The sequence below is a fragment of the Bacillus rossius genome, chromosome 17 (genome assembly GCF_032445375.1).
Source record: "Bacillus rossius redtenbacheri isolate Brsri chromosome 17, Brsri_v3, whole genome shotgun sequence".
Taxonomy (NCBI): Eukaryota; Metazoa; Arthropoda; class Insecta; order Phasmatodea; family Bacillidae; genus Bacillus; species Bacillus rossius.
The window spans coordinates 12,523,959-12,542,266 of NC_086344.1; the positions used below are offsets into that span (position 1 = coordinate 12,523,959).

Sequence of the window (18,308 nt, forward strand, 5' to 3'; positions counted from 1 at the left end):
CCAGGTCTGGTGGTCGTGGGTCGGTGCGTTGGGACGAGCGACTCAGTCGAGTCCAGCTCAGAAGTGCTGGAGCGCGTCTAGCTGAGTGACGACCTCGGAAGTGCTGGAGCGCGTCTAGCTGAGTGACGACCTCGGAAGTGCTGGAGCGCGTCTAGCTGAGTGACGACCTCGGAAGTGCTGGAGCGCGTCTAGCTGAGTGACGACCTCGGAAGTGCTGGAGCGCGTCTAGCTGAGTGACGACCTCGGAAGTGCTGGAGCGCGTCTAGCTGAGTGACGACCTCGGAAGTGCTGGAGCGCGTCTAGCTGAGTGACGACCTCGGAAGTGCTGGAGCGCGTCTAGCTGAGTGACGACCTCGGAAGTGCTGGAGCGCGTCTAGCTGAGTGACGACCTCGGAAGTGCTGGAGCGCGTCTAGCTGAGTGACGACCTCGGAAGTGCTGGAGCGCGTCTAGCTGAGTGACGACCTCGGAAGTGCTGGAGCGCGTCTAGCTGAGTGACGACCTCGGAAGTGCTGGAGCGCGTCTAGCTGAGTGACGACCTCGGAAGTGCTGGAGCGCGTCTAGCTGAGTGACGACCTCGGAAGTGCTGGAGCGCGTCTAGCTGAGTGACGACCTCGGAAGTGCTGGAGCGCGTCTAGCTGAGTGACGACCTCGGAAGTGCTGGAGCGCGTCTAGCTGAGTGACGACCTCGGAAGTGCTGGAGCGCGTCTAGCTGAGTGACGACCTCGGAAGTGCTGGAGCGCGTCTAGCTGAGTGACGACCTCGGAAGTGCTGGAGCGCGTCTAGCTGAGTGACGACCTCGGAAGTGCTGGAGCGCGTCTAGCTGAGTGACGACCTCGGAAGTGCTGGAGCGCGTCTAGCTGAGTGACGACCTCGGAAGTGCTGGAGCGCGTCTAGCTGAGTGACGACCTCGGAAGTGCTGGAGCGCGTCTAGCTGAGTGACGACCTCGGAAGTGCTGGAGCGCGTCTAGCTGAGTGACGACCTCGGAAGTGCTGGAGCGCGTCTAGCTGAGTGACGACCTCGGAAGTGCTGGAGCGCGTCTAGCTGAGTGACGACCTCGGAAGTGCTGGAGCGCGTCTAGCTGAGTGACGACCTCGGAAGTGCTGGAGCGCGTCTAGCTGAGTGACGACCTCGGAAGTGCTGGAGCGCGTCTAGCTGAGTGACGACCTCGGAAGTGCTGGAGCGCGTCTAGCTGAGTGACGACCTCGGAAGTGCTGGAGCGCGTCTAGCTGAGTGACGACCTCGGAAGTGCTGGAGCGCGTCTAGCTGAGTGACGACCTCGGAAGTGCTGGAGCGCGTCTAGCTGAGTGACGACCTCGGAAGTGCTGGAGCGCGTCTAGCTGAGTGACGACCTCGGAAGTGCTGGAGCGCGTCTAGCTGAGTGACGACCTCGGAAGTGCTGGAGCGCGTCTAGCTGAGTGACGACCTCGGAAGTGCTGGAGCGCGTCTAGCTGAGTGACGACCTCGGAAGAACTGGCAGAGTGTCTCTGACGGCGACCCCGAGCAGAGGTGATGAGCCACGTGCTTTCGAAGCAGCGGAACAAGTCCCGCACGAGTCGAGTAAGGCTCGCAGCTAGAAGACTCGCCAATCTTGCTAGCAAAGATAGTCACATGAGGACAATGGACATGTAGCAAAGATAACACCGTGTGTACAATGGACATGTAGCAAAGATAACACCGTGAGGACAATGGACGTGTAGCAAAGATAACACCGTGAGGACAATGGACATGCAGCAAAGATAACACCATGAGAACAATGGACGTGTAGCAAAGATAATACCGTGAGGACAATGGACGTGCAGCAATGATAACACCGTGAGGACAATGGACGTGTAGCAAAGATAACACCGTGAGGACAATGGACGTGTAGCAAAGATAACACCGTGAGTACAATTGACGTGTAGCAAAGATAACACCGTGAGGACAATGGACGTGTAGCAAAGATAACACCGTGAGTACAATGGACGTGCAGCAAAGATAACACCGTGAGGACAATGGACGTGTAGCAAAGATAACACCGTGAGTACAATGGATGTGTAGCAAAGATAACACCGTGAGGACAATGGACGTGTAGCAAAGATAACACCGTGAGGACAATGGACGTGTAGCAAAGATAACACCGTGAGGACAATGGACGTGCAGCAAAGATAACACCGTGAGGACAATGGACGTGTAGCAAAGATAACACCGTGAGTACAATGGATGTGTAGCAAAGATAACACCGTGAGGACAATGGACGTGCAGCAAAGACAACTCCGTGAAGACATTGGACGTGTAGCAAAGATAACACCGTGAGGACAATGGACGTGTAGCAAAGATAACACCGTGAGTACAATGGACGTGCAGCAAAGATAACACCGTGAGGACAATGGACGTGTAGCAAAGATAACACCGTGAGTACAATGGACGTGTAGCAAAGATAACACCGTGAGGACAATGGACGTGCAGCAAAGATAACACCGTGAGGACAATGGACGTGTAGCAAAGATAACACCGTGAGTACAATGGACGTGTAGCAAAGATAACACCGTGAGGACAATGGACGTGTAGCAAAGATAACACCGTGAGGACAATGGACGTGCAGCAAAGATAACACCGTGAGTACAATGGACGTGCAGCAAAGATAACACCGTGAGGACAATGGACGTGTAGCAAAGATAACACCGTGAGTACAATGGATGTGTAGCAAAGATAACACCGTGAGGACAATGGACGTGTAGCAAAGATAACACCGTGAGGACAATGGACGTGTAGCAAAGATAACACCGTGAGGACAATGGACGTGCAGCAAAGATAACACCGTGAGGACAATGGACGTGTAGCAAAGATAACACCGTGAGTACAATGGATGTGTAGCAAAGATAACACCGTGAGGACAATGGACGTGCAGCAAAGACAACTCCGTGAAGACATTGGACGTGTAGCAAAGATAACACCGTGAGGACAATGGACGTGTAGCAAAGATAACACCGTGAGTACAATGGACGTGCAGCAAAGATAACACCGTGAGGACAATGGACGTGTAGCAAAGATAACACCATGAGTACAATGGACGTGTAGCAAAGATAACACCGTGAGGACAATGGACGTGTAGCAAAGATAACACCGTGAGGACAATGGACGTGCAGCAAAGATAACACCGTGAGGACAATGGACGTGTAGCAAAGATAACACCGTGAGTACAATGGATGTGTATCAAAGATAACACCGTGAGGACAATGGACGTGTAGCAAAGATAACACCGTGAGGACAATGGACGTGTAGCAAAGATAACACCGTGAGGACAATGGACGTGCAGCAAAGATAACACCGTGAGGACAATGGACGTGCAGCAAAGATAACACCGTGATGACAATGGACGTGCAGCATAGACAGAGGGCCGCTGTGAGGGCAGGTACTCACGCTGCAGCTGGTAGGTATAGACGAACTCGGCCGAGCCGAACGACTCCCCGCCCAGCACGTAGAGCATGCTGGAGGCCAGCACCACTGCGTGGGAGGCGGAGCCCTGCGGCGCCACGCCCCTGTTGCTGGGCTGGGGCGCCTGCCATTGGCCGAGAGATGTCCGCTGGCTGCAGTCCTCGCCTGCAAGCCACTGAGCCCGCTCCTTCACTCGCCATGCGCCTCCCAACCACACACCGCACTCGTCCGCTCTACTGCAGTTCCCACGCAGCGCTCAGAGCCAGGGCCGGATTTAGGGGAGGGCTACCGGGGCGAAAGCCCCCACAAACGGAGGGCCCCCACAGTAGAGTCTTAGGAAAAAAAATCTTTCAAATTCCGACAAGTAAACACTAGTAAACATATTTTCCTTTGATATTCTTTTTTCGCTGTTTTACCTTTACCTACAGTACTTTGTACATACATGATTATATTATTGTTAAATACTAAGAGAAATATTCATTAGCACTAAAATTTAATTTCATATAATTCTTGTCTTCGATTATGTTTATGTATGTTTTTTTTTAAAATACTAAGAGAATCTACTTGATTTCACAATAAATTATTTATTGGAAAACTCGACTGAAAAAAAAATTGTTCAATTTATTTGGAAAATAATTTTTGGCCAGGGGGCCTCCGCTCCTCTGTTGTTCCAAGGCCTCCAGACCTCTAAATCCGGCCCTGCTCAGAGTTTACGATACCACCTAGCAAACTCTATTGTTGTAGTGTTTCTGCAGCATTACAGGAATAGATCTTAAAATTTTTGCTGCATAACATTTTACATATTAATCCAAACTGAATCCCTGAAGATTTCACAAGAGAGAATATTTATTCCATTTTTTAACTATTAACTTCTGGTGTCCTATTTTATCCTGCCATTACCCTTTAACAAAATCTAAATTTAATAATCTATACTAATAATAAAACGGTTTCTAGTTTAAAGTATGTAAATTAGAGTATATTTTGAAAAAAAAAATTTTTTTAATGGTTCCTTACATTATTTAGAAAATAAAAAATAGTTTTTTTTTTTTAAATATTTGTCGGCTTGTCTGTTTGTTTATTTTTGGTTTGTTCATGTATCAATCGAAAGCTACATGACTAATTTCGATGAAAAATATTTTTATTAGTAAAGTCTTTGGCTAGATTTTACAATGGGCTATATATGATTAAATAATACCACTACCTATACTGTGTGCAAATAATAAACATGCCAAAACAACTAACCATAATTTTACCATTTTACGAAAATTTACTTCTAAGAAGTGTAGAAAGGGGGAAAAAATATGGTTTAAGATGAAATATTATATCTCTGAATTTATTAAGCATGATTAAATATATTAATACCAATAACAAATATACAAATCTACCAATAAAATTTTAACTTTTTGCGGAGTTCAATCCCGAAGCTTTAAAATCATGACAAAATTGATTTAAATTAAATAATTACATCTCAAAAACTGATAAAGCATATAAAATATTTGAAGTACCTTTAATAAATATATAAAATCCATCAAACGCAATTTTACAATTTTGCAAAAATCAACCCCTAAGGGATGAAAAAGGGGTAAATATGGTTCTAAGGATTAGTTATACCTCTGAATATAATCAACTATAATATTGGTAACAATAAAAAAAAGTACTGTTATTAACTACTGCAATTTTACCATTTTGCGAAATTTAACCTCTAAGAGGTGAAAAAAAGATACAGATTGTTTTTTATGAATAATAATTACATCTCCATATCTAATCAAGCATATGAAAAGATATAAAGTACCATTATTAGATATACAAAATTAACCAACAACAAATTTACAATTTTGCGAAATCAACCGCTAAAAGGGAAAAAAGGAGGATAATTGTTTTTAAAATAATTCATCACATCTCAGAATCTAATAAAGAATAAGAAAATATTTTTGGTACCCATCATAAAAAATACAAAAACTACTAACTTCAATTTTACCATTTTGCGAAATTCTACCTCTAAGGGATGAAAAGGAGAAAATTTGGCTTTAAGTAAACTATTATTGTGTCTCTAAATCTAAGCATAAGAATAAATATTGGGAAGCAATAATACACATATGAAAAATATTAACAACTTTTTTACAATTTGGCGAAATGCAACACCTAAAGGGTGTAGAAGGGTTAAGTATGGTTTCACAACGTAAAATATAAACTCCCGAATAAATTTTATCTAGATGGAAGAAACTAAGAAATAACAACTTGCATGTATAGTTAGGTATTGTATATTTTTATTTATAGAAAATTTGTTTTTCAAGAGGTTAAAAAGGGGATCATTTTTTTAAATATTATTTTTAGAAATAATATCTCTGAAAAAATAAAAAAAACTACAAGTAAATAATTTGGTAAAAATATAAAAATAGTACACCACACATTATTAATTTACAACATTGTAATATTCAGCCCCTAAGGAATGTAAAAGGCGTAACTTTACTATATCTGAGGATAAAAAATTAACATCGAACATCAAGCTTATAGAGATACAATTTGCATTTTTTTTTTTTTTCATTTTTCCAGAAATCGAACTTCTAGGAGGTAAAAAAGAGAGTAATTTTTTTTTCATAAAACAATGAATCTCCATATTAAATATAACCGGATTAAAGAAACATATCCTGAATTAATTAAATAATACATTACGTGAGGTGAATTTTTCCCAATTCTACCCCGCAATCAGTGAAACAGGAGTGAGTATATTAGTTGTAATAGTCATGAATCATGTATATAAGTAAATTAAGCTGAAAGTAAATAAACTGGTCAAGAATAATGTACATAATATTTTTTTTCATAGCATGTTTTTTTATCTTCAAAATTTTTATTTTTATTTTTAATCTCAAAATGGGTGAAAAGTAGATTTTTTTGTTTTATTATGAATGCGATCTTTCTCAAGCGGGATTTAAATTATGCGGTATGATTAATAAACATGCAAACTCCAACAACTCGTTTTACTACTTGCTGGAGTTCTACTTCTTAAGGGCTGAAATATTATAAATAATGTTTTAACATTAAACAATATCTTCTGTATAAATCAAACTTAATTTAAGATGTTGGCAATGATTAACAAACATGACTTAAACTACCTTTTCTTTATTCAACATTCTTGGAAATATCACCTCTTAAGTTGTAACAGGGGTGAAAATTATATTTTAAAAAAATTAAAGAAAAAGTTATGAATCCATCACATCAGTATTTGCAAAGCATAATTTAATAAAATATAAATGTAAGTTATAATCATTCTGGATATCAAAAGTGCAGCTAAACAAACTGGGTGAGTTAGATTTCTTTTGGTTAGAGTGATATCGCCATATTTACTAAATCTGTAGTTCTGGATCTTCGCATTGGCATAACGGCAGGGAAAGAGGAGAGAAGTGAAGTAATACTAAGTTTAGCTGAGAATGGACTAATGTGAGGTGTATGTGACCCGCAGTGCGGATGAGTGAAGCGGGAAGCTCACTCACAGGGGCAGTGTATCGCAGCAACCCAGCACACGTGGCGACAGAGCCGATGGCATATTGCTAGTCACCCGACCCTACAGGGGTTGAATTTCGCAAAATATAAAAAATTTGGATGAGGGTTTTCGAATGATCATTACTGGTACCCGAAATCATTCATTACGCCTAATTAAATTCTGAGATATAATTAACTTTTATAAAAAAAACTTACCCCTGTTTCACCGCTAAGGGGTTGAATCTCGTAAAATATAATTTTTTTTAAAAGTATTTGTATGTTTATTACTGGTACACAAATTCATTCATTATGTCTAATAAAATTTGAAGTTATAATTATTAACTTTTGAAACATATTTACCATTTTTTTCACCCCTTAGGGGTTAAAAACGCAAAATATAAAAATTGTGGTTGGTGGTTTTTGAATTTTTATTATTGGTACCCATTATCTTTTCTTGCGCTTTATTAGTTTTTAGAGATATAATTATCATTAAACCATAGTTACCCCTTTTTCACCCCCTTAGGGGTAAATTCTGTATTTTGACATAGCCTAGTTTATAAGTTAGCCAAAGAGCTTACCATTAAAAAAATCATCGAAATTCGTCTAGTAGATTTCGATTTATGCTCAAACAAACAGACAATAATTTTAAAACTATTTTTTTGAGTTATTAATAATGTGAATAGCCATTTGCAACAGTTGTTTTCGCATCATTTCATCCAATGCACAGACATTTTGTCTCGAACAGTTTTATTATTAGTACAGATTATAGCCAATCGAAATAAAAGCAACAGAGGGCTTTTAATCTAAGACAATGGTAAATTCGATAAATCTCGTAGTATCGAGGTCTCGTGACACATATGCAACAATGTGGTTGTATTGTTACATCTCCAGCTCCTGTTATCAAAGCGAGATAAAATACACACCAGTTTTCAAATCCAATAATAAGATTTTAAAAACAAAAAGGTTTCATTAAAATAGGTTCAGTAGTTTTAGCGTGGTGCTGAAACAAACGAACAAACAAACAAATATTCCTTCTGTTTTAACAGTTCTATAATGGTATAAACATCTCTTATTGTTTTATGTATTGTCAGTAACCATTAAAGAATACATGCCGGTTCTGAGCCAGCGGTATTTATTATGCAACTTCATCAGTGAGAAAAAAAGATAATACCACTATAAATATCATTTTCTAAGAGATTATTTTCATCATAATTAAAAAAAGAAATTTTTTTCTATATTTATGAGCTACTGATGATAAAATAAATATATAGAGAGAGAAAATTAAGACTTGTGGCGTTTCAAGTTATTTATCGATCATTACAATTTTCAAAAGTTTATTTTGTTCAATACTTTATGTAAGCTTTTGGACATACGCCATTGCTAAGCACATTCATGTCTGTAGAAGAAAACTACAAAAGAACACAAAAGACAAAAACACAAATTAAGCACAAAATTGCTGTTGTCAACAGGATATAAACACCACATAATATTCCATGGTCAACATACAATAATTGCTTAATTTGTGTATTTGTGTATTGTGTTTTTTTTTTTTTTTTTAGTTTTCGTCAACAGACATACATGTGCTTAGCAATGGCGTATGTCCAAAAGCTTGCATCAAGTCATGCACTCCCAATGCACAAATCTTTCAAGGATAATTATTTTGTTCAATCTACTCTCCGTAGTATAGGCCTATAAATAAACTAAAACAGGACAACGCGTATCTGCTAGGAATCAGGTCTTGACGTCTTGTTGACATGGAGGGCATGAAAGACAAGGAGAGGTGATGAGAATGCAACACTTATTGAATTGAATGTGTGAGGGAGGTGAGGGTGGGGAAAACAGCACATAGTTCTTCAACGAGGTGCTGCAACAGTTCACGTGCTGTATTTACTGAAGGGCAGAGTCCACCGACACGAGCTCCCTGGAGACATACCTTTGAATATATATACTGTATAGAAGTCGCCAGCCCAGGTTAAAATTTCTAATACGGTTTTTGAGGTAGTTAGTTAATTCACCGCCGCAATCGCCACCATCTCTAGGGCATCGACTCGTGGTGGTCCCTAGCGGACAAGTGTCGAACTCTTCAAACACCCCTTCCCCCTCCCTACCGTTGAACGACCTTGAGCTGCAGAGAATGATGGGTGGGGGGTTGCGGGGGAATGACAGCGGGCGACAGTGCTGCGCTCTAACGTGTAAATAACAACTAAGACGATACAGGGCGTTACGGCAGCGCACTGCAGCGGTGAAGTTCCCAAGCTGCTAATCATACGCTCCTGAAAAACGTAGAGTAAATCCTATCCAGTCGCGACTTCTATACAGTATATATATTCAAAGGACATACGGAAACGGACACGTCGTTGGAGGTATTTGAGAAGGAGTTACCGATCCCAGCATCACATACACCATCCCCCCCCCCCCTCCACCTTAAAATTTGTTGTCTGTAAAGTCGGTTTACGGACGATAGTTTAACGTGACAACGTCATAACAAAACATTGATGAAATTATTGCATACTTTTATGAATAAAATTGAATCATTTTTATTGAATTATCACTATTTTGTTTGGATACAAAGAAGGAGTGAAATGAAATCTACATATTAATTGATAAATTTACTTTTATTTGCACTCATTAAATTAAATATGTTTAATACTTTCACGAAGAGATTAGTTTAACTATAACTTTCACACATGTTTGCTATTTAACTTCTTCCAATCTATGTTATTTTGTTAAGGATAGTACGATGATACGAAAAGTAGGAAACGAATGGGAGTGTTTCAAGTTTAATGTGCCTCGAGAAAAGTCAAATCGATGGTTGTTCCAATCGAGTGGAAGAGAGATAGTTGCGGCGCAAGCGTACGATGAGCGTAACGGGACAAAGTGTAACGGGACAATTAGCGTAACGGGACACCTTTTTAGTGCGTGCAGCCGGCGTTCATTGATTTATTACACGTTTTCACGTCAAAATTAGGATAACATGTGGTTGACTCAACGGAACCCCCATCCTAAGAGACGTTTGCCCAAGTGTGCCCCATCTCTGGGTCTCAGACAAGCCAGGCTCGAAGCACAGCCAACCTCTCCATCTGTCCAGACTAGGCCAGTGCAATAACAAACCCGGCTGTCTCACTGCAACTTTCAACACGTTTACTACTTCACTTTTTTTTTTTTTGACGTGACGTCTTATAAGTCGATGAACGCCGGCTGCACGCACGAAAAAGTGTCCCGTTACGCTGTGTCCCGTTACGCTCATTGTACGCTTGCGCCGCATCTATCTCTCTTCCACTCGATTGGAACAACCATCTATTTGACTTTTTCCAGGCATATTAAACTTGAAACACTCCTATTCGTTTCCTACTTTTCTTATCATCGTCGTATCCTTAACAGAATAACACAGATTGGAAGAAGTTAAATAGAAAACATGTGTAAAAGTTATAGTTAAAATAATCTGTTCGTTAAAGTAATAAACATATTTGAATAAATGAGTGCAAATAAAAGTACATTTATCTATTAAATTGTAGATTTCATTTCACTCCTTCTTTGTATCCATACAAAATAGTGATAGTTAAATAAAATTTATTCAATTTTATTTATAAAAGTATGCAATCATTTCATCAATGTTTTGTTATGACGTTGTCACGTTAAACTATCGTCCGTAAACCGACTTTACACACAACCAATTTTTTTTTGACGTGAATACGTCTTTAAAATTGCTTCTATGGTGGGAGGCAATTAAAAGAAACGAATGATAAAAAAAATCGGGGGATACAGTTCGGTGTTGCAGCTACATATCTATCATCTCCATCCAAAATTTAGAACACGCCGCTGGATAGCTGAAGGATCAAAGAATTCGGTCCGCTAAGTGAGGACTGTGACGCATCGCGCGCGGTGGAGGGGGAAGCGCCGCCATTTTGAGGTCATTTTGCTGCGTTTCGAGATTTACATTTAGTGTAACTTTTGACTCGAAGAAGCCACGACGTTCGTTTGGATTCCAATCGTCAGCTCTCGTCAAAATCTATCGATTGCATTTATACAACTTTAGTGTACAATAGTTACAGTAAATGCATATGGTATTAAAATAAAAATTATATAATGTCTGCCTATATGCGACTTTTTAGTGTTCAATCATGATTATAAATACATAAAATAGCGTATTTTATATTTTGTATAGAAAATATTACCCGTTACGTACACGTATTCACGTACAACACACGGCCGTGTCCATGACACAGCCACGCCCTTTTTTTTTTTTTTTTTTTTAAAGTGAGTGATCTGACCACCTAACCCCTCTGGCCCCCTTCTTGATAATTTTCAGATCGTGTAAAATGCCTTTTAACCCTTTCAGTCACAATTCATCATTTCTTTAAATATAATTTTCATGTTTGATACATCAACTAAACTTTATTTATTTTTTGTAATTTTGTCATGTAATTAAAATCTTAGTAGGTTTAAACTGACTGGAGATATGAATCGTCCACCATTTTTGGCATCAATGCCAAATTGTAACTAGAGGTGCAGACTTCAAATATTCTCGTGTAGTGCCCATTATTGTGTGTTCTGTGGCTTACCAGTCGTATTAAGAAAAGTGCTATGAACTTTAAAAACTGTTAATATCAAAACTAAAATTATCAAAAAAGTTTATATAGGCAAAAAAAAATCAAAAACTGAAATTGCTAGAGATTTAACATCCATCTCATAGCCACTACAGTGTACACTTTGACCTTTATGTCCACTACAATGGTCAAATAGACTGACAGGGTTAACTAACTAAACTCTCTCTCTCTTTTTCTTAAATAAACCCCTTTAAATTATAAACTATCTATGTAACTCTACAAACTCAAAACGTGCGACTGACGGAAGTGGGGAGAAACTCTTTGACTCGAGGCCTATCAGGTCACCGGGTTCAACCGACGCCGGCGTAAACAATCCGCTTATCAGTTGTTTCTCCGCCGCGACGTCTCGCCTTTCGCCGCGCTCTTTCGCAGTGCAGACGTGTGTCTTGAGGAGGGCTTATCGGGCGCCGGGGTCACTGACCTCTGTCTGTCCGAGCGTCGAGCAGCGCCTTCTGCGGGAGTGCCAGATGTCATCCTCGACAAGGCATTTCTGTAGCTTTGCTGTGACGATTTCACATCGCAAATCCTGGAAAATGCCCGCAGCATGAATGGTTACCATTCCCGTTTTCGCCGCTGTTGCGCATCTCTTAATGATCCTGAAAACTATCCATTCGGAAAAGTATCCGCTGAGGGCGTGCAGTTGACTCATTTACCAATTGCTAGATGGCAGCAGTGTTATCTGTACGCGATATTTGCCAGTAAATCCTGAATGGTTACCATTCCAGGATTGCTCTGGGCACATGAGGATGTATAATTTACGGAATGGTAACCGTTCAGATTGGATACTTTTCAGTCGACCCCCCCCCCCCCCCCCCCTTTACCAGCGCTTGAATTTGCCTCAACTCCAAATTCATCGTCGTGCTGCCAACACTTGGAAGACGATAAATTGTTCTCAATATCACATATCGCGGCGTCTGGCGGTCAAGATTAACGGCATGTGGGTCAATGTTACCAGGTTCGAATTTCGGGAACATTCAGCTTGTGGAAAAATGTCCTTCTCGGGCTCAGGATGAGACGGCGTCCAGTCTTTTTCACCCATGCACCGGAAAATGTCAATGCAAAGCCCATCGCAGAAACGATTCGGACTTCTCAATACCATACCGCTACCTGAGGTAACTGCGTTCTTGGTCGAGCTACCAGGTCTCGTAGCCCTCATCTGCAGCGTGGGGTTGAAACATCCAGAGAATGAAATATTTTCAAAATTAAAAAAAGTTCTCGATCCTGCCGAATAGGGAACTCGGGCAGTCCTGACTGTTTCTTCATGTGGGCCAACAGAGAAAAGATTCCAAAGACTTGCAAAGTTGGTATTTAGAACACAGACATCAAACGCCATCCTTCCAATAGCAAACCAGTCGGCTATCAAATTTACGTAGGCAAGAAAGACTTTGAATAAAATACACTTAACATTCTACTGTAAACTACTGTACACGTTTTTTTATATTGAAATTTTAGAAAGTTGAGAAATATTAGCGAAGAAATAAGTAGGTATTTTTTTAAGTCAATCATTCTGACAGAATATTAATCATTGTTTAATTTTTTTTAATTTTTGTAATGAAATACTTAAAAGTCTACAAATTTTAGTTGCACACCGAAATATGTTGTGGACGATGCCCGTATGCCAGAAGTAAGTGTTACTGTGGGTAGTTAGTTTATACTCTTCCATTGTCCTCAAACCAAACCTACCACCATTAAAAACCTTTTCGTTAAGCAACAATATCATTCACCCTCCATTCACCCTCTGATTTCAACCGGGGTCCACAACTGTTCTATTTTTTTGGGTATGATATCTGGTAACATTAATAATAAACATCAAATTTCCCCAGAGTTCTTGATCACAAAGGCATCGCGCTCATAAGGTTAAGTTTCGAAGGTTTTATACAAACTCATAAGTTTATGCAGACTGAAAAAGTAATAAGTGGTTCGCACACTATGAGGAAGCAACCTACGAATGCAATGTATGAAAACAGAAACCTTGTCAATCAACCCCCATATGTAGCTGCAACAGTGATAAACCATGTAAGTAGTGTAGAAAGGGGGTTCCTGCGCCAGGCTTCTAGGCTGTGGAGCCGAGATCCAGGTCAATGACCGACCTCTCTGACATTACGGCGGTCATCTTGGACCTTTAACCCGGGAGCCATTTTGTGTCCGCCATTTTGTATTCCTAATATTGGATCCACCATTTTGTTGTCTAGAACTTTCTGCCATTTTGTTTTCCCGAACTTTCCGCAATTTTGAATCAAGACATCACCGTTACAATTTTCGTATGGCCACCATCTTGAAAATCCTTAATTTTTATGCTATAAAATCGGGAAAAAAAATAAAATTCATACAACAATTAATTATACAATTTTAATAAAAAGTATTTTAAAATGCTTTTATGTCCTTGATTTTAACCTGGTGAGGGCAAAAATAAAAAATGGCGACCGATCCTTCCCCCATGGTGGCTGCTGGCAGACTGACCCTCACCACTACTACCAAGGTGTATATATTGTCAACTAGTATTATGTCATGTCCACCATATTGTTTTCAGTAATCGATGCAAGGAGTGCTAGTGTCATGTAGTACATATGCCATATGCTAGAGGGCATTTACATCATATTAGTTTAATTTTGGTCCGCTAGAGTGCAGCAATCATTTATTATTACTGTGACACCCACCATTTTGACATTTGGGTGCCATCTTGAAAATTCGTAATTATTTAGCTATAAATTCGGGAAAAATTCCAAAATTCATTAAATAAATTTGCAAATAATATTATGATTGATTCGATTTGTTCATGTCCTTGGTTCGATCCTTGACAGATGCAAAACAATTTTAATTTTATTTAACAAAAATACTTATTTAATAAATCATGATCAAAATCCTAAAAGAAGCCTAGTTTCCTAACCAAGCCGATATGTCCGCTATCTTGAAAAATCGTAATATTAACTCTATAAATTCGGGAAAATTTCCTAAATTCATTAAATAAATTTTCAATTTATTTACTGATCGAATTGATGGATTTCCGCCCTCGATTCGATACCTGGCTGATACAAATATTTTAACTTTATGTAATAAAACACTTATCCATTAAATTGTGTTCAAAATCCTCAAACAAGCTAAGGTTCTTTATATACAAGCCTGCAGTAAGTCTTTATGTCCGCCATCTTTGATATATGTAATTATGTAGCTAAAAATTCGGGAAAAATTCCAAAAATCATCCAAAAATTCACTTATTAAAATAATGATTGGCGCGATAGATTTTCCTCCTTGGTTTAAAATAACAGTGCAAATTATTAAAACAAAGTTGGTTCCTGAGTCTGACAAACAGTCTGATTTGTGTGTGTAAAATATGGGTTCTCTAACCTTTGTCATATAATTTTTTTTTAACTTGACCCAAACTTTAGAAGCCAAAGAAAAAAAACCTTTAAAGTCAGTAACATATTATATGCCAGCCAAAACAAAGGACAAAATCAGCCCACTGCCAGGGGCACAACAACAGGGGGGAGGGGGGGCAAGGGTATTTTGCTCCCCCTCTGAAACCTTGAAGTGGGGGCAAACGGGGGCAAAGAAACTGCTGTGTAATCAATTTTTAGATACTAAAACTGCTTAAATAGCACCATTTTCCACCTTGAAATGCAAATTTTCCTGGGGGAGGACCCCCGGACCCCCCGCTTCAATAGGGGGGGATCGAGAATTCATTATAAAAAGGTATATTGCCCCCCTCTTTGGAAATTTAGTTGTTGCGCCCCTGCTAACGGCCATTGGTTCAATGATCAATGAGTAAATGATGTTAAAAAAAATTGTGAAAAAGATAATAATGTGTGTGAAAATCTAACCGACATACAAATTTTTCAAGAGAAAAAAGGGTAATCAGGTAGGCAGGCAGGTTGCTGACCGGTGAAGCCTTGCTTGCAGTCGCATGTGCCCTTGCTGTTGCACTCTCCGTTCCTCGAACCCGAGCAGCCTCCGGGGCAGGACGGCTCGTCGCAGGCCTCCCCCTGGTGGCCTTCGTTGCAGAAGCACGTGGTCACCACGCAACGACCGTGGCCCGAGCAGTCGCGCCCCTCTGCGTCCCTGGGGCAGGACCCCACCCTGCGACACGCCAGACAACGTGCCACCGTGCGAGCGCCGACAAAACTGCTGGCGTGTCGTGAGCTGTTATAAGCATGGATTCAACTGCAGATGGATAATTTCCTGCTGGGGTAACATGAGCTGGTTCGAGCATGGACCCATCTGCAGATGGACAAATGCCTGCTGGGGTAACGTGAGCTGGTTCGGGAATGGACCCATCTGCAGATAGACAAATGCCTGCTAGGGTAACGTGAGCTGGTTCTAGCATGGACCCATCTGCAGATGTACAGTGCCTGCTGGGGTAACGTGAGCTGGTTCGAGCATGGACCCATCTGCAAATGGACAAATGCCTGCTGGGGTAACGTGAGCTGGTTCGGGAATGGACCCATCTGCAGATGGACAAATGCCTGCTGGGGTAACGTGAGCTGGTTCGGGAATGGACCCATCTGCAGATAGACAAATGCCTGCTAGGGTAACGTGAGCTGGTTCTAGCATGGACCCATCTGCAGATGGACAGTGCCTGCTGGGGTAATGTGAGCTGGTTCGAGCATGGACCCATCTGCAGATGGACAAATGCCTGCTGGGGTAACGTGAGCTGGTTCGAGCATGGACCCATCTGCAGATGGACAGTGCCTGCTGGGATAACGTGAGCTGGTTCGAGCATGGACCCATCTGCAGATGGACAGTGACTGCTGGGGTAACGTGAGCTGGTTCGAGCATGGGCCCATCTGCAGATGGACAGTGCCTGCTGGGGTAATGTGAGCTGGTTCGAGCATGGACCAATCTGCAGATGGATAGTGTCTGCTGGGGTAATGTGAGCTGGTTCGAGCATGGACCCATCTGCAGATGGACAGTGCCTGCTGGGGTAACGTGAGCTGGTTCGAGCATGGACCCATCTGCAGATGGACAGTGCCTGCTGGGATAACGTGAGCTGATTCGGGCATGGACCCATCTGCAGATGGACAGTGCATGCTGGGATAACGTGAGCTGGTTTGAGCATGGACCCATCTGCAGATGGACAATTTCCTGCTGGGGTAACATGAGCTGATTCGGGCATGGACCCATCTGCAGATGGACAGTGCCTGCTGGGGTAATGTGAGCTGTTACAAGCATGGATTAAATTGCACCAACAGATTTTTCCATTTTTACATGGTATAATAAATTCTGGACATTCAACACATACCTTTTCCTATTTTGTAGCATTCCTTAATGGAAAAAACACATCAAAGATGCAGTACACATCTATATTTTTTTTAATTCCTACAAAGAGTCCATTTAGCAAAGTTTTTGTTAGAATGATATTCCCCTCCTAAAAATTAAATTATTCAATTTTCAAGCTGACAACATTTAATCCCTTCTCCACAAGGCTTGTTTGTGTGACCTTCTTGCTGAACTGACATACATTTACACACATAAAAGGAAGTCACAACAATCATGACTTGCTCAGGTTATAAAATGTAACTTCACGAGCGTAAGGTAATGACTTAGGAAACTCAGCTTCTAGAGACCATCTTTCAGAGAATGGCTGATTCGGAGTAGTGCAGTATCACAATCATTGGATTCGTTACAGCTCACCAATATTGAATTCCCTACCATATGTCTAACTTTGGGATACAATAGATGAAGCCAGTTGCATGGTATTATTTCTGTTCTATATGATCTTTGAATGATTCATGCAATGGTGAATTTGGATTTAACAAAAAAAAAATTTACATACGCTATTCTATAGTCGGGTCCATCTGTTTGAAATCAGCTTATGTAGGCTTGTTCTCTGTAGGTTTATGTTTTCATTTTTTTTCTTATTTTTCATTCTTGAATTTTTTCATGACAAACAGTGAAAAACTGCAATGCCGTATGTCCAAAAAATATATAATAAATCATATTGTACTAAGAGTAACTCTAGATGTAATCTTTAACGTTGTACCTTCATAGAGATTTCATTATGCACCTGCTACACTTCGAAATGTAGTAGCAAAGTAATATTATAATTAAATCTAAATGTAGCATTAAAATTAATTTTTTTTAAAATTTAAATTCAGTAGTACCCTTCATTTCCGTGTAGCAATTGTTTCAGACCCATGACTAAAATCTGTATTTTCTAACCCTGCCAGCTACGCATTTGGAATATTCTGCAAAATATCTATCAAGTGACCTCGGGAAGAAGAGGACGTACTTCACAGATATCTTGAAGGCTGAAGTGTTGACGTCAGTGTGAGCCGTGTAGTGCACGAAGGCGTATCCAGAGTGCGTCACGATCTCGTGGGACCTGGCGACGTGGTGGTCGTTGCGATGAAGCACTCCCCTGCACAGGAAGATCCAGCCACAGTGCAGGTTAGGCCCCAATCACAGTGAGGTCGGCCGCAGTCACATCCTCAATACAGGACAGGATACAGTCAAAAGAAGTTACAATTACAATACTAGTACTATCAACACAGGTCGGGACCCAATCAGAGGAAGTAGCAGCTTCATATGTATCGTATTGAAGTGCACAGCATGGAAATAGTCCCTCGAAAATAAAACTGAGGATCTAAGAAGGCCACTTCAACTGCCTAATAATATTGCTTGTAGAATTTAATTATTTTTTTTAGTTAAACATGTGAATGGGCTCACCTAGCACATTCCAAGTGAATAAAATGGTAAATCCTGAATAATATCGTTAATCAGCTAAGAATTTACGGGTTTTGCTCATCATCATCATTGGCCTTTTTTGCTACCTAACAGGTATCATACACTAAAAAAAGTTTCGTTAGTA

At 40.6% G+C, this 18,308-nt stretch overlaps 1 protein-coding gene across 3 annotated transcripts in view; it reads right to left on the reverse strand.

Moving 5' to 3' along the window:
• Positions 1–18,308, reverse strand: part of LOC134540693 (attractin-like protein 1) — an 84,546-nt gene that overhangs the window by 42,045 nt on the left and 24,193 nt on the right. For 2 of the 3 annotated variants that reach the window (XM_063383569.1, XM_063383571.1), the window contains exons 3-5: positions 17,730–17,858; positions 15,381–15,577; positions 3,402–3,581 (exon numbers count right to left, since the gene is read on the reverse strand). In XM_063383569.1, coding sequence (XP_063239639.1) covers positions 3,402–3,581; positions 15,381–15,577; positions 17,730–17,858 — 506 coding nt within the window. The remainder of the gene's footprint in view (positions 1–3,401; positions 3,582–15,380; positions 15,578–17,729; positions 17,859–18,308) is intronic. The other variant, XM_063383570.1, reaches the window with a different exon arrangement.